Source organism: Neurospora tetrasperma, assembly GCF_000213175.1.
Source record: "Neurospora tetrasperma FGSC 2508 unplaced genomic scaffold NEUTE1scaffold_81, whole genome shotgun sequence".
Lineage (NCBI taxonomy): Eukaryota > Fungi > Ascomycota > Sordariomycetes > Sordariales > Sordariaceae > Neurospora > Neurospora tetrasperma.
The window spans coordinates 8,635,764-8,656,827 of record NW_009799179.1 but is presented as its reverse complement, the minus strand read 5'-3'; the positions used below and the strand labels follow the sequence as shown (position 1 = coordinate 8,656,827).

Below are 21,064 nucleotides of genomic sequence, written 5' to 3'. Positions count from 1 at the left end.
TCATCATTTGGACTCACAACGACCGCACAACGGCACTTTCACGATAGTACAACAGCTTTGCACAGTCCCTTCACTACTTCACTACACAACCTGACATACAATACTTTCATCATATACACCAACTAACATAAAAAGTTAGCAAACAGGTATATGTACGACAAACGTCTTGAGAGAAACCGCCTAATTTCGCCCTACTCAGCCCCCTCCTAACAAATGATCGGCCTTTCAGACAACATCAGCTTCCCAACTTTCCAAAGGACAAGTAAAGCAACAGAATTATTCCAGATGTGTAGAGACTGCCGTCTCCACCAAACCAACCTAATTACACCCCTTCCACTTCCTTCTCATCAGTACCAACAAGTTGTCATCTTCATCCCCATAGATACCTCAAAACTCAAATAAACCCCTTCGTCAGACTCGGCGCCCTACTAATGCTGCTCTTCCTCTTCGGAATCTCAATCACACCATCCATCTGCATATTATCATTTGTGAACGTCCTCTTGCCCCGGATACTACCCAGCACGCTTCCCGCCACGCTGCCGCCGCCGCCGCCGCCGCCCATAGCGGAACCCTTCTCCATGCGGAGATTTTTCCACCCTTCGAGCTCGCGCTCCAGCCTCAGGGCCTTTTCTTTTTCCTCGCGCAGCTCACGCTCCGCGCGGCGGGCCGACAGCTCATTGGCGGATTCCGAGGATTGCAGCTCGTCAATGGCCTTGAGCAACTTGTCAACCTTGTCACGCATGCGCGTCACGTCTTCTTGGAGTTGCGTGTTCTGCTTGTCCTTGCGGTCGATCTGGGACTGCAGGTCTTTAACGATGCGGTCGACGTTGCGGACAGAACGCTGGGATTTGCTGCGCTCGTTTTCTTGCTCTTCGAGCTGGGATTCAAGCTGGTGATGATGAGTTAGCTGTTGACGCTCTTGTGGAAAAAAAAAGATTACTCCGTATAAACTTACCTCCTTGATGCGGCTGTGCAAGAACTTGATATCGTGGCTGGCAGTTGAATAACCCTTGGTCTCAAGATCAATGAGTTTCATCTGCAGCTCGTTAAAGTTCTTCTCGAGAGTAACCTTTTGCTTCTGCAAATCGGCATTGTTTTCGCGCTCAGCAGCAATGTCCTTCTGGACCTCGGCAGCAAGCGCCTCAGCGCGCCGCATCTTCTCGACGGCAGCCGCAGCGATGTCTTCCTGTTGAGCAAGGCTAGACTTGAGCTCCAGGATCTCCCTGTCCATGTGCGCCGCGTTGCGCAGCGACGGGCTCTCGCTGTTGGCCAGCTCATCGAGACCAGCCTTGGCCTCTTCAAGCCTTGCCTCGATGCTCCTCTTCTCACGAAATAGGGCATCGCGCTCAGCCGTGATCTCGTCAAGAGACGAGCGGAGCGACCGCACCTGGCCAAGGAGCGTGACAATCTTGCTTTGAGCCTCATTGTGGGCGCTGACAGCTTCGTCGCGAGAGGCCACCACGTCCGAGAGAGTCGCCTCCAGCCGCGCCTTCTCCTTAGACCACGTCGAGCTGTTGAGGACCTCGTCATCCCACTTGGACCGAAGCTCGTCCAGCTCTTCCCGGAGTCTCGTAATCTCCGACTGCTTGCGTAGCTTCTCCTCGCGGGCCCGATCGAGCTCGTTGGCCAGTGTCGCAAACTCAGCCTGGTACTTCTTGCGCATCTGCTCCATGCTCGATTCCTTATCCTCAATGTCGTTAGCACGCTGGTTGCGGTAATCTTCGAGCTCGTGCTGAAGCCTCTTCTTGGCCTGAGTAACGGCGGCAAGGTCCGTCGACATGTCTTCAATCTTCTCCTCCAACCTTTGGTTCGAGTGTTGCAGATCCTCAATCATCGTATCCAGACGCTTCCTCTCCGACATCATCTCCGCACAGCTGTCCTCCGCTTCCTTGGCTTGCGCTCTAGCGAACGCCTCGGCCCGGTTGGCCTTGAGAACGGCAATCTCCGCCTGTTCAAGTTTGCTGAAGTACTCATCCGCCCGACCTTTATAGAGGTTGAGGCTTGCTGTTACGTCAGCCAGCTTGGATGCCTCAGCATCCAGGCGAATTTGGAGGTCCGCAAACTCTTGGAGTAGTTGGCTCCGGCTTGCAGCCTCCTGATCCCTGGCGAGCGACATCTCTTGGAGATCCGACCTGGCGTCGCGGAGATCAACTTCAAGCTTGGCACGCTCGTGTCGTACCTTGTCATAGTGCTCTTTGAGTTCCGTCAGCTCTGCAACCGCATCCTTGTGGCTGTGCAAGAGTGATCGTCGCGAGTCCTCCTGGCTATTAAGCAAGTCGAGGATTTCTTCATGAGACCTGGTCTGGATGTCACGAAGCGACAGCTCACCGGTGCGAAGAGCCTTCTCCAAAGCCGACACTTTCTTGGAGGAATCATCAAGGAGTTCGTGAAGTCGGTTGTTGGCCTTTTCAAGCTTCTGCACCCGCCGAAGCTGTGGGCTTTCGTCGAGGTATGCGTCTTCGTCACCCGACGCGGTACGCTCCAGCTGGCTTTGGAGATGACGGTTTTGCATCTGTGCAAGCTGAAGCTGATTCTGTAGCTCTTCAATCTCAGCCTTGAAATCCATGCGAGTGTTGAAGCTGACGATATCTGCCGTGCGGTCCGAACGGACAGAATCATGGAGATTCTCCGAGTCGCTGTTTGTAAAACGACGTTCACGAGGAGAAGTGGACGCATTGGAGTGGTGTCGTCCGTTTGTCTTGCGCTTCTGCGTCGGTGATCCGGTGAAAGGTGCCTCGTTAGGACTGATTTCCTCGAGCCGCGGCCTGGTCGGGGAGTCATTCCTGCTAGTCCTCAGGTCCGCTAGCTGGGCTTCGGCACTGGCGCGTGCAGTAGTCTGGACACGAAGGTTCTGCTGCAAGTCCTCAATCTTCCGGACAAGATCAAAGTTCTTGCTGAGGAACCTTTCACTGGCACTTGCACCTTCGGTTTGGACATGAGTGTCGTCTGTGTCGGGATCGACCGTCTTCAGCGCGCTCAGGAGTTGAGCCCGAAGCTCAATCAGCTCCTTATCACGCGCATCCAAGGTTGACTGGAGAGTGCGGACTGTACCTTGGGCTTGGGTACGCAACTGCCGCTCAGACTCAATGGTCCTGTTCGCCTCTGCTAGCTGAACTGTAACATTCGACGATAGCTTTTCGGCATTGCGGCTGGCTTGCGTTTCCCTTGCAAGTTCGTGGTTCAGGTCTTCGATTGTGAGTTGCAATTTCTCCACCTTCTTTTCCAAGCCGGCGACAGTGACCTGAGAATCTCCCAGTTGCTTGTTGAGTTTGGTATTTTGTTCCTCCACTCTAGTTTTCTCACGCTGTACCTGGACGAGTTGAGCTCGAGATGCTTCACCGGCTCTTGATGCGGACCTTGCAATCTCGAGGCCCTTTTGTTGCAACTTGTTTAGTAGGGCGCGGTTGTCGTTTTCAGAAGCGGCCAGTCGGCTCCTCACGGTATTGAGTTCCCGCTCAAGTCGTTCCTTTGCCTGATCGTTTTTGAGACCAAACTCGCCCGACTCGATAATCACCTTGTTGAGGTCCTCAACTTGGTAGTTTAACTTGGCGCATTCGGACTCGTACCACTTAAGTTTGTCGTTTGCCGCGTCGAGGTCTTTGAGCAGACTCTCTTCGCGTTCTCGCGCGATCTTGGTTGCTGCTCGCTCTCCGAGCACTTCGGCCTCACGCCGTGCTTCCTCGGCTTGGGTCATGGCACTACGAAGACGGCGGATTTCTTCGCGGGCATCGTCTCGCTCCTGTTCAAGCGTTGTACGAGTCTCAACCGCGCGCCGGAGCGTATCCTGCTGGGCATAGAGCTCCTTCTCGATTGTAATCTTGGACTCATTAAGGTGATTGTACTCGTCCTTGAGGGTCTGATACTTGTGTTCACCAAGCAACTGGACATCATCACGAGACTGACGTTCCCTGCTAAGTTCCATCTGAGCGTTATACAACTCATCCTTGAGATCCTTGATCTGTGCCTCAAGCACTTGGCGGTTTTGGTCTGCCTGAGCGTCTTCCGAGAGACGAGCTTGGAGAAGCTTCTTGGCATCCTCGGCCTCCCTCATCAGCTGAGCTTGTTGCGACTTCATGGCAGTCAATTCAGCCTGGACTTCCCGGAGTCTTTCGGCGGCCTTCTCCCTTTCGGAAGCAAGCATCTTTGTTTGATCATCAATGCTCCGTCTTTCCGTTGCCAGTTGCTTGTTTTCTGAGCGGAGAATCGCAAGCTCGCTTTCTTTCTTACGAATTAGGTCCTCATAACTTGTTGACGTCTTCGAGAGTTGTGTAAGCTGTTGTTGGAACTGGGTGTTTTCTGTAGTTAGCTGCTCATTTTTGCTCTTGGCAATCTGAAGTTCTTTCTCGGTGGCCAGAAGCTTGACATCGCTATCCTGATCGATTTTGAGCAGCTTGCTTTCTAGGTCCTTGACTTTGCGATCCTTCAGGGAGAGTTGACTCTGTAGCATCTTAAGCTCGTTTTCCAGTGCCGTTTCCTGTTCGCTGCGCTCAGACTGCTTCTGTGAGATTTCGACAATTTGACGTTCCAAATCCGCAATCCGGTTTGCAAGTTCAGATTTCTCATCTTCCAACCTTCCAATAATGGTAGCGGCTTGTTCAAGCTGTGTCCGATACTTCTCTACGTCGACTTCAGCACGCTTCTTGGCTTCAAGGAGACCGTCCATTTGCTCCTCCATGCGCTCTTGGTCGTCCAAAGCGCCCGCCAGTTTGTCTTCAAGCTCGGCTTCACGTAGCTGCAGTCTCTTGAAGATTTCCTCTTTGTCAAGCGCCAAAGCACGCTCGCTCTCGAGGGTTTGTTGGATTCGCAGCATCTCGGCATGAACATTGCGACGCTCCTCCTCCAGCCTCTGTCGATCCATGGCTTCCTGCTTCATCCGGTCACTAAGCTGACGAATCATTTCATCCCTCTTTTTGACCTCTGTTGCAGTTCTTGTGGCACCGAGAAGAGGCTTCATGCGGACCATGAGCTGCCACCATGGATTCTCGCTCAGCTCTAGGTAGACTTGGAAGTTTCTCTGTATGACCCTGGTTGCCTCTGCCCTGTAAAGGCGCTTGTAGGCAATCCTCCTCTTAATGTAGCCACGCGCCAGAGATTGAAACTTGGCCATGATTTCGGTGATGATGGCATCGCGCTTCTCTTCCAATTCGGCAAGCACACCCGCGCGGAAAAAGACCTTGGTTAAGCCGACACGGTACAGTGACTTGTCGAGACCGAACCTGTCGAGCATAATCCTTGCGGCTGCCTGACCCTCGACATACCCCTTGGGCATATTCGGGCAAAGAACTTCATAACGCTGTCTAAACTCGGCAAACGGTAACCTGTTGGGGAAACCAGTTCGAGCGATACGAATACCCTCCAACACACCATTGCAACGAAGCTGGTCCAAAACAAGAAGGCTCTGGAATTGCTTTGGCTTCTTTTTGTGGTTGGGAATGATGCAACGCACAAAGTGCGGGTGGGTAGAATACAATTGTGTCATCAAACTGGACAACTGCTCTTTGTGTCTCTGCGCAACAGTTCGGAAAAGTCCCTTCTTCACGCGGCTACGCATAGCTCCAGCTTCATCATCTTGATCAGCACAATCGGAAAACAGGTTGGCCATGTACTTGTCGGTGGAAGCGGCCAGGAGACGTGTGATGTTGTCGTTGAGTGGATCTTTGTTCTTCTCCAGCCACCCTTCGGTCGAGTACTCGACCTCGGCAGCATAATGAGTCAAGATGAAGCCTTGGCCAAGCCTAGAAGGGCGGTACTTTTGCGACTTTTTATCCCACAAGGAGTTCAGCTTCTCAGTGAAAGTCTTGTCGGTGGCCTTGGGCATTACGCAGTCCTCGTCGAGGCAAGAGAAAATACCAATCGGATTTGGTAGCTCGATCAAGTCAATGGTGGGCTGCAAGTCTCTTCCGAAGTCGATGAACTTCCACTCGATTTGTTCCCTGGCATATTCTTCCTGTTCGAGGACGAACATGTGGTGGTTGAAGAATTGCTGAAGCTTTTCGTTGGTGTAGTTGATGCAGAGCTGTTCAAAGCTATTGGTCTCGAAAATCTCGAAGCCAGCAATATCAAGAACACCAATGAAGCGCGTGTCGTCAAGACCCATGCTGGTCCTATCGAGCTGGCGGTTGATTCTCGCTACAAGATCACCGAAACCTCGCTCGTAGATACCCTTGGCAAGAGCGTCTATGGCCAAACGAACCTGCTCTGGGGTTTGCACCTTTTCGACCCATTCCCGACCAGCCTTTACCCTGGGATGCAGCAAACCCTGGAGGAAGGGTTCCAAAGGTACGCCGAGAAGCTTGCAAGCCCTTCCGGCAATCGCCTTGGCATCAGGGTTAAGCCGCGCTTGATCGGCCGATCTGCTCTCCTTGACCACGGTGATATTGCCCAGGTGGAGGACGGCCGCAATCGTTCGGAGGATTGCGACCTGCTCTTCGTCAGAGAAACCCATCACCAAGAAGGCTTCAATGAGCGAATCCCATTCCTCCTTATCAGACACGCCTGTAATGGTGTCATGGCCATCCCGTGTATAAGTGAAATCCTTTACATCCATGCTATCCAGCAGAAGCTCTTGTTTAAGCTTCCGATCTGCGCCCTTGAGCAGCTGGTAGAAGATGTGGTAGTTGCGCTCGTTGGCATTGACATGGACCACTCGAGATTTCTCAAGGAGGTACCAGTCTATGAAAGCACCCGCGATAGAGCCGTTGCTTGAGAACTCGATTCTGATGAACTTGCCGAATCTCGAGGAGTTGTTGTTTCGCACTGTCTGAGCGTTACCAAAGGCTTCTAGGATCGGGTTGGCCCTGAGGATTTGCGCCGACAGATTCGAATGCTGAGAACCTCTAGTCCTGCCCGAAGGGTCTGGGTGCGCCACAGCGGCTAGGTATTGGATGACTTTCTTTGTATTTTCCGTCTTGCCAGCACCTGACTCGCCGGTGACCAAGATACTCTGGTTCTCGTGCTCATCAACAAGGTTGCGGAAAGCTTCGTCGGCCATGGCGAAGATGTGGGGCTTGTTGTCCTCCCTGTTTCTCCCCTTGTACATGTTAATGTACTCGTTGGTATAGATGGGGAGAGGACAATATGGGTTGACAGCAACCAAGAAGAGTCCGGAGTATGTGTATATGAGGTCGGACTGGTATCTCGTATGCAGATTGTGGACGACTGAGGCCTCGTTCAGATGGGTCAGTTCGGCCATGTCATTAGCCTTGTCGAACTTGGCCGGGTTGACTTTGTCGACCGTTTCGGCATCCACCTCCCGTTGCTATCAGGCGAGTTAGTCAGTTGGTTGAACATTGCGCCTGAAGCACATATTATAGAGAGGCTATGCTTACGCTTCCATCATCGCACTGGACCAACAGCTTGTTCTCTGGGAGCTCTTCGACGACCCATCCCTTGACAAAGGCTGCCTGGGGATCCTTAAGCCAGACATACTTTTTGCCCGAGAAGTCCTCGCCTTCGATTCCCTTGACTATGTCGGCATGCTTCCTCATGTCGTCCGTCTTGATGAAGGACGGGGCAAACGTAGTCGAGCCGGGCAGGGAGCTCTTTTGCCCTGGGCGTATCGGTATCGGCTGAACGAGTGTGGGCGTGCTCGAGGCATGGGAAAGACTGCGAATGTGGGTTGGCGGTGTAGGCGGAGTAGCGCCAGCAGCTGGACCGCCGGAGGGTATCACGGGCGCCGCTGGGTTCGTGAAGATGGCGGATCTTGGCCTGCCCAAGCCAGGGGCATTCGGTCCCTGTTGCGGCGGGGCATTGTTCCTCGCGAAAGGATTATTGCGTACCGACATGGTGTAGAAGCTGCCCTGAATACTAGGTGAGGATTAGATAGGGCTGAAGGGAACCATGGAAATGCTACGCATTAAGCGTGCTCGGGCTAGCGATTCTGGCAACGATGATGTTCTGCTCTGCTCCAAGTGGTGTCGGTGAACTGCGCGCAGACATGTAAACAACCGAATGATGCGAGGGATACGATACTGAAAGGCTGAAAGGCTGAAAGGCTGCACGGCGCTGGCTAAGGTAAGATTGAAGCTGAAGGCGACGAAAAGGACGCAGCACGTCTTGTTGGAAGTAGGATTAGACAAGGCGATATAGCTGGAAGCAGTAAGACGCCCAGAAGAGACAAGATTCAATTACGAAGATGTGTTGAATCCAGAAACCAATGTCCCAGCCATCGGCTTCTCGGTTTTGAGAAGAGAGGGAGGGAGAGAGAGAGAGAGTCTTGGAGAGAAGAGCACGACAGGTGTGTACTGTAGCTTGATCTCCAACCAAAGTCAGGCGGAAGCAAACAAACAACTTCCAGGAAGGCGGTCGACGACGATGGGGACGATGGGGACGATGGGGGAGCTACCGCTGCAACAAGTGGGTAGAGAAGCAGGGGCACCGCTGAGGTGGCCGATGGCCGTCGTGGTTGGCGATTGGCGGCCATGTCCCTGGTTGGCGGTGGTTGCCCTGGCAGGCCTGGGACGGAGAGCGCACGGCGTGTCAAGTGGAAGTAAACAATGGGATTTGGCGCTAGGGCGGGCAGCGACTGCCGTGGGATTGGGTGGCTGTGGCATGGGCCATGCGACCGGCCCGGTAGCGCTGCTCACTCAAGGAAACGCTCCCGTCCCCAGTGCTGCTCCAGTGCTCCTCCCCGCTCCACGGACCCCTCAGCTCGTTCCACTAGAGCTACCTCTACCTCTAAGAATTGAACCGAAGCACAAGCCACTTACGGGCAGGCAGGGGCAGCTCGGGCATCGCTGACCGCCCTCAAGTGCAGTGTCCAATGTCCATAGCTCAGGTCGCGGGTGTGAGCAAGAGTCGGCTCAGTTCCGCCGCTGTCGCAACCTCAACGGCCTGATGTCACTCCAAATGGAATGGCCCGTGCTCTCTTCTTATCGGCCATATCTGGTTAGCGGGTTTTTTGCAGTGAAAGCGGCGCCGCCAGTCGTCGTTGGCCACAAGCCTCCAAATTCTCGAATCCCGACTGAACCAAAAGCGTGGCCATCGCACATGCACTTTGAACTCTTCAGTCTTTCTCGCTGCAACCCAAACTCTGGAACTTTTTTTGGGATCCACGTCCGACACGACTTTTCCAGACAAGGACACGACCTCCATCAATCCAAATAACCCGCGCGCCTTCATCCTCGTGAAGCTCGTGCCTGTTATCTGATTGATTGCATGTCTCCTTGGGACCCGACAGCAGAGACGGAGTAAACCAAAGCTGCAGTCGTACGGACAGGATCGTGGTCCGTCGTCGAACTAACATTGTAGGGTGTACGGTATTGAAATTCCATCTTCATTCAACCTCTTTCACGCGCCGCACGACGGGAATCCATACGCCCTCCTTCATCTGATCTTCTCAAGTGTCTGCTTGACCGATCATACAAAAGACCATCGCGACTTGCCAATCGCCTCGTGCGACCATCGACCAAAAAGTGGAAGAAGGCGCCGAAGCCCTTTAATTTTCTCTTTCGCAAAAAAGAAGCTATCGTGAGTTGGAGTCGCAGTGGCCGACAACCACAAAGGAGGGAAAAGCCTTCCTTCCCCCGCGCCCCAACGACCATCTTGTGTCGACGCTGGGAATGCGGCTCGATTGCTAGCGCAATCCCATACAAAGTCCACATAGCGGCCTCCAGACATCTCGCGTCGTCATGTCTCAATATCCTCCCTACCCAGGACCCTACAACGGCTACGGCCAGTATCACGGCCAACCGCCTCCCCAGCCGCCTCCCCAATCGCCGTACGGATATCAGCATCCTCCGAACTTCTCGGTCCCTCCTCCCGTTACAGCTCCTCCCCCATACAACGCCGCCCCATTGTTCCCACCTCCGGGTCAGCCTGGATTCGGTATTGATACGAATCGCAACATTTCGCAGGGCGCATTTGACTATAACTCGATGCAAATCCCGGGCCTTGGAATTGGTGGCCCACCTGCTACGAGCACGCCTTTTGGCGTCCCACCTATTCCCAGTCCCTGGGGTCGACCGCCGCCGTCATTCCAGAACTATCAGCCGCCGCCCATGATGCCTCAGCAGCCGACGCAGCCCTCTGCGCCTCGCGCCTTTGGCGGATACTCTGGTCCAAGCCAACCCGTTGCTGCTGGACCTTCCTCGAACGGCCCTGTAAACCGCCCCGCCAATCTCCCGCCGAAGCTTCCCCCCAAGCCGCCTGCTCGCGTCACGAGAGAGATCGAGATAGAGGAGGGGGAGTTGAGTGAGGGTCAGTTTGAGGACCTGTATGAGCCTGCCCCTCCCATCACTGTCAACACCAATATAAAGAAAGCTTCAAAGCCCGTCCCGGCTCCTGTCGAGAGTCAGCCCACGAGCGCAGTCGATACTCCGGATGCGAATTTCTATGGAAATGATGAGGACGAGGGAGAAATACCGGCGAAGGATGGCCGAGGTGGTGTACCTGGCTCAACACGTGAACGGTCCGGCTCCTACTCGCCTTTCCTCTCGCCAAGGGAGCTGCAATCTGGAAATCCGACTCCGCAAAATGGCGATAAGAATATGCCAGGTAGGGCCTCCTTTTGTTCGTCCTTTTTTTCCTGTGTCTTTTTTTTTTTTTTTTCTCCCTTTCTTTTTTTGCCTCCTTTTTTTGGTTCGAATGCAACAAGCTGATAAGTCTCAGCACCGCAATCTGTCCCCGACCGAACAAAAGCGATCGGTAATGCTAATGGACGAGCGCCTCTTGTTCCTGGTCTTCAATTTGCCGCATCCTCCTTTAGCAACTCTGCGACACCCAAAAATACCGAACAATCGGGGCCTGCACCCCAAACTGCTCCTGGTAACTCGTCTGCGCCGAAAACGTTACAAACGGTCCAAAAGGAAGCTCAGCTTGCCATATTGCGTCTGCTACCCCTGGGCGTCAAATATCAGAATTACATAGAAGAGGGTATTGATGAGAAGGTCGTCCAAAAGCTCTACAACAACCTTCATCTTGATATACCGAAGCCCGCCTCGGAGGCTGCAACGACAACTGCGCCAAAGGCCGCCCAAGAACAGGTGTCCAGCCCCGTACCCACCTCGCCGCGGACCACAAAGGTACAACAGCAACAACCGACACCTGTCGTTACTGATACCGTTTCCACAACTGAGCAACCAGGCAAAGAAGAAAGTCGCAAAGACCGTATTGCGCGGTTAATGGCCGCAAAGGCTGAGAAGGCCGCAAAGCCTCCAGCTGCCCCTGCCTCGAAACCTCCTTCTGCGCCCGCCCCCAAAACGGCACCTGCTCCTGTCGCAGTGGCGCAATCGAGCCCCGTATTTTCCGAACCAAAGGCAGCGCCAGCGGCAATGCAAGAAAAGCCGAGTGGCGATGCCGCCGCGCCCAAGCCCAAACTGGGCCCTAAGGAGCTCTTGTTACAGCAAAAGATTGCAGCACTACAAAAGTCTCGCGAAGCGCAGAAGCAGGGACAGGCAAACATCAAACCACAAATCGCGACTCCAGGTCTTGTTGACAAGGCTACAAGCACTCATATTTCTAATTATGCGGCCTCAACCGGTTTAAAAAATGGCGTACCCCAGCCTCAAGCCCAGGCTAATGTTTCCACGGCGGTGCCGTCTATTCCCGGCCTTCACTTTTCTGGAACCCCGAATGCTCAACCTCCGCTACCTGCGAACCCGCGGAAAAGACCAGTGGCTGCTGATTTTGTAGAGTACTCCTCAGCAGCAGCCAGTCTGCCTAAACGACCTTTCGGTCAAATCCGGAAGGAAACCTCCCTGGTCATTGATGTGACTGATGGCTCAGACGACGAGGATATGGACATAGATATGGACATGGAGTCTCCTACTGATGTCTCACAGCCAACACAGACAGCTAATGGGAGCTTCCAGAGTGGCGGGCCATTGCGTGATTTCCCACTTTTGACAGACACCTTGCCGTCGCGGCAAGTTTCAAGCCCGGTCCCCGTTTTGCAGGCATCGAATCCACCTGCAACAGCGCAGAATATTAGAAGACGAGAAACGGAACTCGACGTCAAAGAAAGGATGATTCAGGAAATGCGCAGGAAGATTGCTGAGGCCGAGGCCAAGAGGAAGGCCAAGAAGTCTTCCGCGGGTTCGCAAACGCCTACGCAGCCTGAGCACACCCCGGAGCTGAAGGATGATGGAGGATCCAGGCTGCCTATCACTCGGCAGTCGGTTTCGACAAGCTGTACGGGCCTATCTTCTGTCACAACGCCCCTACGGCCCGCTTCAGCAGCACCTGTTCTTAACTCACCAAGCACTGCAGAACCTGCAAAGCCAAATCCAGCTGCAAAGGCGGCACTGGAAGCCAAGATGGACAGGCTGAGGCAGCTGCGAGAGGAACAAGCTCGCTTGGAAGCCGAGATCAATGGGTTGTCCGAAGAACCCGAGCAGCCTGACATCAACACTATGGAAGTTCCCACCCAGTCGAACGGTTCAGATAAGGATACCACTTCTGGTAAGTCATGTCCGCGATGATTATATTTGGAGCATGATTCCCGTGGAGATTGCCATTTTACCTGGTACTGCTCGAAGTTATATCTAACAATCGGCGGGTGATTCTTCAGTATCTGCCCATCCTACCGTTGAATTACAAAATAACTCAGATTTCTGCAAGCCTGATATTTCATCAGCGCCTTCAGAATCCTTGAAAGCGGGCAGCACCCTTGTAGGTGCTGAAGATCAGTCTTCAGCGTCGTCCTCCATCCCGGTCCGGGCTGCCGATGGCCAAGAGGAAACGGTTCCTGCAGAGACCGTTGAACAAGACGATCCAACATCCACCATGTCACTTAATGAAGGCGAAGAGTTGGAGTTGGACCAAGCCGGACAGCCCACAGATATGTCTGAGGGCATCCCGCCATCACAGCCGGTCGACGAAGCTGGCCGTGGTGGCTCTGAAGCTCAACGCGAGAACACGCCTGCCAAGCTTGATGAAACGTTACCCATGGACATCGACTCATCTCCGTCCAGTCCTACTTCCCTTGAGTCCTCTCCCGAGGATAGTTCGCCCCTACCAGACCAAATCTCGGTTGTTGCTCAGCCTCGTGAAGCTGCTCAGGAGCTAGAGGAGGAACCTGCAAGAGATGTAAACGTCGTTTCTCCTGAGGTCCCTGACCCTGTTCAGTTAACCAGATCACAGGAGACTCACGAGACGGCGATGGCCAAGACAGGCTCGTTCAGACCTTACGAAAGCCCGCTGCGCTACTTCCATGCGTATCGATTTCACCCGAGCTACCGGGACACTGTTTCCGGTGGCCTCAGATCTCTAACCTACAGTAACAGAATAAATCCATCCATACCTCTCTGCCCGTCAGAGATTGCTGGTGAACAATGCGACGAGACGTGCGAGTTCCAGCACATTAAATATATTGTTGCTCCTGGTAAGTCCCCTCAAAACTTGTGGTAGGCTGCTAACATCAGACCTCCTTCCTCCCCCCTCCCAGCGCGCTGACTCCTTCCCCTCTACCTACCAGACGATGCCATCCTCTTGGAGCTCGGCAAAGCCGACGAATTCGAAGGCGAGCAAAAGACCCGGTTCATCGATGGTCTTCGCAAGCTCCTTCACGAATTCCGTGCAAAGAAGGTCAGAGACTTCGACGCGATTGCTCGCGGCATCATCGAATACCGCGCTCGCTTCCTGGGGGATAGGTCAAAGGTGCTTCCGTTGGAAGGGGTAACCCTTTGATCGCCCCCCTTGCCATTTCAAGGCATTTACCCTTCAGCTCTAATCCCATCATCACAAACATCGTGGCTTTAAACTGCCCAACCATTCCGGCCGTAGATACTTCATTTTGACCCTGTCCTGCTTTGAAGAAGCATCCACGGTTCCATTCATTTTCTTCCAAAGTGTTTTCCTTCGCAGCATTTTTGACACGGGTTTGGGTTCATGGGGCCCGTTCTTCACTCATAATTGCTCTTTGCATGGCCTGCTTCCCAGGATAGGCTAAGATGGGAGCCGACGCTGTGTTGGCACCACCATGGTACAGTTGAGAGGTTCGCGCGGTATTTGAGCAGCGTATTCAAGAGGAGGAATCATTGCAATTATTATACCCCCTTCTTTCCTACTGGGATCTCACTTCCCTGTGGAAATCAGTCAGAATTTCAGGCCATTGACGTCCCTGTCATGGCTAAAAGAGTGTGTGGGGCAACAAAATAGGGGGGTAGAGAGAAAAAATGGGATAGAGAGCATGAGGGTTGCGGCATTGAGAGAAAAGATTCGTTGTCAGAGTTATGTTGGGTCCGACTGCGTTTAGGCGTTTAAGCGACACCAGTCCGCTGAAGTTTAGATTTGCGGCAGTGATTGAAGATGCTGAGGCCTGCGAACGAGGCCTCGTCCCATGGAATATGATAAAATTTTCATCGATCCTTGCTATGCACATTGGTAAAGTATGAGAACTGAGCCGCTCTTTTCACTTCTCTGTCGCGTGAACATGTACTAATTAGTACGACTTGCAGATAGCTCTCGAGTTCAAACTCTTGTACTCAAGGTAAACCCCGCCCTCCTCGTCGCCCTCCCCACTTCACTCTGTGTCGTATCCTCCGCATACCTCTTATACGCGCCCACATACTGTTCATCCTCGCTCCACGTCTTCTTGACACTGTCCCTCTCCGTCACAGCCTTGTACCACTCCTCCCACCTCTTCCAGATCTCCTCATCCACCTCACTTCCCCTCTGACCACTGGGAGGGATCCCAACTCCGCCTGGTTTGTAATGATCGATCAGGAATAACCGCTTCGCCCAAGGCGCTAGCATTATGTCTACTAGACTAAACTTGTCGCCTAGGAAGAAGGGGCCTGGGGAGGAAGAAGGGGAAGAGGCATCAAGCATTTCTTTAGCGAACGCTTTCAGGTGTCCGTGGAACTCGGTTCGGATCTCGTCGATGGTGTAGGGTTTGTCGGGGGTGTGCTGAATAAACCGGTAAAAAGCCGGTACCACCCTCGAAGAGATATGGTCGATCCACAGTCTGCACCTCGCCCTTTCGTAGGCGTCGTCTTGCGGGAGGAGTCGGTCCCCGTACGTGTTCTCATCCGTATACGCCTCATCCAGATACTCGCAAAGCACCAAGCTCTCGTACAAGGGCTTAACCTCCTTCACCTTTCCGGTCTTGGGGTCGGTGGAGGTGGGGACTGCGAGGGTGGGCACAAGACCCCGTGGGTTGAGAGCGAGGAACTCGGGCGCTTTGTGGTACGGGTTGATCTCGATGTATTGGTGCGGAATGTTTTTCTCGGCGAGGGTGATCCAGACTCGCTGGACGAAGGGACAGAACCACCCGCCGTAGAGCTTGAGGGGGTGTGGAGAAGAGTGCGAGGAAGCGAAGAGCGCGGCGGCGCCGGTGGGCGAGCCTTGGAGGGAGGTGTCGACCGAAGCCGGCTTTTGGGTGGAGGGGTTAGAGGAGGAGGAGGAGGACATGGTACAATGGTGGACTTGAACGGGGACCGGGAGCGATCTTGTGTTGAGCTTCAGGACAAATGGGGTTCTAGTGGAGGAGCTGAGAGTTCGCGGGAGCTTGGAAAGCGTTGGCACATGGAGGTAGGTCAAGGCGGAAAGGAGGGTATCAAGCTTGGGGTTCCTGCCCGGTATTCACTTGTAGGATACTTATGGGCAGCATGTACACTACAATCAAGCAAACAGGATGGGGTAGAGGTAGGTATCTAATGACGTGATTGAGAATAGGGATTCGCGAGAAGAGAGGGGGAAATGGGGGTTTGAGGGGAAGGTGGGGACTTGTTTACAGTTTGGCTTACACCTTCAAATTCATAACCAGTCATGATGTTCTGAGGCACAAGACCAGACTTCTTGATACCGCACAGTTGATATTGAATAAGCGGCCTGATCCTTCATAGCTTCATTTTCATCTATCAGATAATACCAAGTCGAAACTTCTTGGGACCATACTTGGAACCGTGACCCTGTCCTGCTTCAGGACCCCTAGTGAGACCCTGGCACGAACCTCCACTGGCGGGCAGTCCCGGTATAGCAAGACCGTGCTCGGGCTCAGGCAGGGGGGCGGTTTTGTCGGCGCGTGGGACACGGGTGGTCTGAGTTTTGTGTTGGTCTTTTATTTAGAGGCAGATAGCAGAGGCTTAAAAGCAACACTTACCGGCTCCCAACCGGCGCCGTGGATGATGTCGTGACCAAGCAGCTCGAAGTAGCTGTCAACTTGGCGAGGCATGTTGATAGACGTGTAGCTGTGTGGTTGTCGTGTGCGTGTTTTATTTTGATACGATGGCTTTGATTCAGCCTTTGGTGTGCTTTTTTAATTGGGTTGACTGTGATTGATGTCGGAGAGAGAAAGATGTGATTTCAACGGAGGAGATGAGAGCTCTATATTGAACACATCTGAAGTTGTTTCGACGTCATTTGTTTGAATCCTCATGTCCTGAGCGTTATTTTGTGGGGAAGTGTGTATCTCAACCGCAAGACGCTTCATGTGACCAGGAGGCCGTGGAGTCGAGGTTTTAGAGACTTGCATCTCCAACTCGGACTGCGTGGCTTTCATTCATGTTGTTCGTTTATCTTTCATCGTCGACTTCGTTCTTGAAGTATACACTAGAATGCCCTGCATGCAAAATACCTAACCCTGGGTGGGACGGCAATCCGTAACGGTACGTACTGTGCAACGAAAGACACCCAGACTGGACCCGACCTGACCCACAGCTAGCGAGGTGGATGAGGAACGCCCCGCAAACTGCCCTTCGTTAGGCCCCTCCCGATTCAGGTCGTCTCCAGGGCTCCGTCGGTTGACGTCAGCCTGGAGCTTCAGACCATTCGGTGAAGCTGGAGCCAACGAAGGCCGGACACCCGACCCAACCCGCTTGCGCTGCCGAACTCCCGCCCATGCCAACTCCCGTCGAGGCGTCGACACTGAAAGTCCATTCGAGACGCGACACAGATCGGGCTGACAACATCAACAACAACTTTGCAACCGCAATTACTAGTCGGGTCGTGGTTGGATCGCGCAACCACCGTGCTTCTGCTTCGTTGTCCTTAACAACTCACAGGCTCACAGCAGTCTGGTAAGAGGGCGGCCTCGGCGTCAGCACCCCGCGTGCAGTTGGACCCCGCCCGACCGGAGATCGCACAAAACATGCGAGGATGGACCGCCGTCTTGTTCATCATGCCAATCTTTCTTGCAGCGTTCTATCAAAGTAGAAACACCTTCTCGCTTCTCCATCGCTGGCCGCCATCGTCTCGAGCTGTACTGCTAAACTCCCTGATTTCTCCCTTCAACATCCGGATTTACCGTACCATGTCGACCTTCACCCACCCAAACTACGCGGTGCCCATAACCTTGCCCGCGGGTCTTTCCCAGGAGCAGCTTCTCGAATTTCATCCGTTTCGTGTAAGAGGAGCACTCTCCTGGCTATTCTCGTCCCATGTGAGACACTGACAGGACTGGTACCTACGCAGTCTTGGATATCCACGCTTGAGAACTCCCTTGGCCTGCAAGTCCAGAACCATTCGCACCCCTTCCACCAGGATCCCTATGTGCTCCGCTCCGTGACGGTTCAGTCATTTGACCTCTTTGGCGGCAAGAGGCTTGGCTTCCTCAAGCTCCTCGCCGAAGTGACCAACAGCGCCGGAGAGAAACTCCCTGGATCCGTCTTCCTGCGAGGGCCAAGCGTCGCCATGCTTGTGATCCTGATCCCCGAAGATGCACCCGTCGACACCGACGAGCGCTACGTTGTACTCACCGTGCAGCCACGGATACCAGCCGGCAGCCTCGAGGTTGTTGAATTGCCCGCTGGCATGGTAGATCAAGAGGGCCAGTTCGTTGGGACTGCTGCAAAGGAAATCGAGGAAGAACTCGGCTTGAAGATTCCCACTTCGGAGTTGAAGTGCCTGAGCGAGATGGCAGGCATGTCCCCAAAGAGCGACGACGGCAAGATCCAGGACGGTAATCTTTCACGAGCCATGTACCCTTCTGCCGGGGGCTGCGACGAATACATCCCCATTTACATGCACGAGAGACGCGTACCGCGGGACACGCTTAGTGACTGGACGGGTCGACTTACGGGGCTCCGTGAGCACGGTGAGAAGATATCCCTGAAGCTGATCAAGATGCAGGATCTGTGGCGCGAGGGCGCAAGAGACGCCAAAAGCCTTGCGGCGGTGGCCTTATGGGAAAGCTTGCGAAGAGAGGGAAAGCTCTAATTGAAACACGAGTGGACGGCATACGTGTGCCGGGTGTTCTTGAGAATAACGCTGGATGGAGATGTTCGCGACTCTCGTCATTATTCCTTCTACGGCCTACTCACAAGTCCGAATTTCTGCGCAATTTGAATACCCTTGGCGAAACTGGCCAGGCGCGCATCAAGCGCATATCCTTGAGCCTCCCATCTGACACATTCGTCCCACAAATCGTCGAGCTTAACGTGAAAGACCTCGATAAACTCGTTTTCCTCCAGCTCGGGTTTCAAGTTCTGGTTCTCCGGCAGGCTCATGTCCACGCTGACCTCGACTAGTTTAAAGTTGGTGTTACAGAACCCGGGGTCTGACAAACCTAGGTGATTAGCGTGCGAGAACTGACACCCAAGGTAACTAAGCGAATTACATACCGTTAAACATGATCGGCGACGTCGTCAAAGCTTGCGCAACATAGCCTGTCTCTTCCTTGAGCTCCCGGACAGCAGCCTGTTCGGCTGTTTCCCCTGTATCAACCAAGCCAGCAGGAAGTTCTATGCAGATCTTATCAAGAGGTGGACGATATTGCTTCTCGAGAAGAATCTCGCGGCCTACGAGGTCAATTATCAACCATGCCACTAGTGATGAGATGAAGAAACTTACCAGTGTCCTTTTCCAGAATGGCAACAACGCTTACACCGTCAAAGGCACTACCCTCGGGACGAGTGGTCCGCTCCGCGTGTTCCCATGTCCGGGTGACGCCGTCCTGGCCGATGTAGGTTGTCCTGAGCGGAAATGGTAAGTATCGTGACCGCATAGGCAGGCAAGATACCACAAGCAGCGTTTCGGTTACGCTTGTGCCAGCTGAATAAGGACTTACTTGACTAGTCTCTTCCACTCGGCCTGACTGTTGGGCTATCCCTGATGGTCAGCATCGACCTGCATTGGTCAAGGGGGTCAATCAACTCACCAAAAGCTCGGTAGAGATCACTCTCGCCTTGCCTTGCGACATTTTTCGAGTAATTTTGCACTGGTCACTACCAGCTGTCTGACTGTTCGAGTTCGTCTGATAGAAGGTAGTAAGTAACAGCTGAGCAAAGCGGATGAACCTTTGCGTTACCCCAGGGCCGCTTGGAAAGTGACCTACAGGTAAAGATCGTGGCGGCCCGTGGGACACCTCCAAGCGGATTGCGGTTGGTGCCGTGTCAATCAGTGGGGCTGCCGCCTGAAACATCCATCCATACACTAGCGATGCCTGGAGTGCCCTCAATAGGTAGGTACACTACTTCCTTGACCAGGGCGTATGACCTACCTGACTAAGTTACCAAGACTCTACACTAGCACGCCATCAATCGCGGGGTCGGTAGAGCGGATTCAGTCACGTCATTTCTGAAATGCCTTCTTTTCTTATCTCAAACTATTTCTGGTGAGTAGAGGTATTTCCTCTGGGGGTATCAGGAGTTTACGCATCGATATCAACTTGGGAGAATCCGGATTGAAGACCTCTACTTCGATGTACACCTACTCAGTAAAGTTTGTCTATAATTCGCTTCTCCAAAGGTACGAGGTTTGTCCTTGTGCTGATCCATCTCATCTTGTGTGATAAGATCTAATCCACGACCAGCCTGATTCCATCTTCCAATAACGCTTTAAACCACAAGACTAATCCCATGACAGGATCGTGGTACACCTTATCCACCTATAAGGCGCCCCTCGCAATAAACAAGAGATAGGCGGCGCCTCTTCCTTTTCTTATCGCGCCTATTTGCCGCACGTACCTGCACACCTGATGCCGTGGTTCGGAACCTGATGTTTGAAGGGACGAGGTGTGTGAGGAGAAGCCTGTCGAGTGCCTCTCATTCATATCCACGTGGTAGCTCACACCTTCCACTTTACGCCTTGAATTACCAGATTCGAACCAAGTGACGGACTGTGGCTGTGAGCTATGTACAACGGGAGAACTTGGAAGCTTTCACTCTCACTCTTCCTCCTTCGACAGCGACTGGCTCAAGAGATGGGTGCCTGCCGGACTCAATGCTGCCTTTTTAGTGTCTAATGAGTAAAACCAGACCAGTTGCATGTCCACAAACGAACGGCTGTGTAGCCATGGGTCAGACCGCGTTGGAATACGCACCACGTGGATACCCACTGATCCAAAAGGATGGTGAGGATGGGTTTGATGCACGGAATCACTGTCAAGAGTTGTCTGCTCAGGCTACACTATCCACAGACCACCCTCTTCGTCGTCAAGTACAATTTCTGCCCGTGTTGACTGATTACTTTGGCATGCGTAGACTTGATCTCGCACAGGTTATGACTAAACACATCCCGTCCTCCCAGTCGCTCATTCCAGAATCAATCTCGATAAGGGTCGGATGAGCTCGAGTCCAAGTTAGGAAGGCTGAAACAACATCCCCAGCAGTCACAGGAAGATGTCCAGTGTCTTAGATCCTGTCATCCACGTTCAAGTGCTGAGCCAAAGGCACAGGATCTTACCTCAAACAGACCGACCCGATTGTCACGAAGATCCCCCGGGCGAGTGAGGCGCAAAATAGGCGCAAGTTGTCCCAGTCCCATTATCCTTGCCACAAAACACTATTACCTCCTCACTCTCTTCTATTCTTTCAAGGTTTCCTTACTCTCATTTAGAGCAAAGCTCATCACAAGCTTCGACACCTGCCAGACTCACAACCGATACACCGCTGAGTATCTCATCCATCTTTATCTACTGGTACTGCATATACATCCGTTTTGTTTATGCTGTGCCTCAGACTGTGGGTTCCTAAGACCACGCCCTTTTTGAGCGGCCACATCCGTTGTGGTATCCCGAATCTTGATTCGTTCACTCGTTATCTGCCACTTATTGCCCATACATGCCGGATCCGAGGTTAATTAGGGTGTAGTGTGGACATAGGATACCCTATCACGAGTACGACGCCTTGTTCTGGGCCGTTGCTCACGGTACCATACCACTCAACGTTCCGATCACTGTACCCAA

At 53.2% G+C, this 21,064-nt stretch overlaps 4 protein-coding genes across 4 annotated transcripts; 2 read left to right on the top strand and 2 right to left on the bottom strand.

The window, feature by feature from the left end:
* Positions 1-9,629: 9,629 nt before the first annotated feature.
* Positions 9,630-13,662, top strand: NEUTE1DRAFT_150806 (uncharacterized protein; the record flags this gene model as incomplete). The annotated part of the gene is made up of 4 exons (XM_009858814.1): positions 9,630-10,494; positions 10,609-12,399; positions 12,548-13,321; positions 13,415-13,662. The coding sequence occupies 4 exons, from the start codon at positions 9,630-9,632 to the stop codon at positions 13,624-13,626; spliced, it is 3,642 nt and encodes a 1,213-aa protein (XP_009857116.1).
* A 531-nt stretch (positions 13,663-14,193) lies between these two features.
* NEUTE1DRAFT_133882 (uncharacterized protein) lies at positions 14,194-16,205 on the bottom strand (the record flags this gene model as incomplete). The annotated part of the gene is made up of 3 exons (XM_009858813.1): positions 14,194-15,511; positions 15,838-15,980; positions 16,043-16,205. The coding sequence occupies 3 exons, from the start codon at positions 16,112-16,114 to the stop codon at positions 14,410-14,412; spliced, it is 1,317 nt and encodes a 438-aa protein (XP_009857115.1).
* A 986-nt stretch (positions 16,206-17,191) lies between these two features.
* NEUTE1DRAFT_74174 (uncharacterized protein) lies at positions 17,192-18,437 on the top strand (the record flags this gene model as incomplete). Its single annotated transcript, XM_009858812.1, has 2 exons — positions 17,192-17,284; positions 17,353-18,437. 2 exons carry the CDS (start codon positions 17,192-17,194, stop codon positions 18,094-18,096), a joined length of 837 nt encoding a protein of 278 aa, XP_009857114.1.
* Positions 18,438-18,492: 55 nt separating this feature from the next.
* On the bottom strand, positions 18,493-19,926 carry NEUTE1DRAFT_92869 (uncharacterized protein; the record flags this gene model as incomplete). The annotated part of the gene is made up of 5 exons (XM_009858811.1): positions 18,493-18,677; positions 18,730-18,851; positions 18,947-18,981; positions 19,791-19,806; positions 19,841-19,926. 5 exons carry the CDS (start codon positions 19,924-19,926, stop codon positions 18,493-18,495), a joined length of 444 nt encoding a protein of 147 aa, XP_009857113.1.
* Between the last annotated feature and the right edge of the window lie 1,138 nt (positions 19,927-21,064).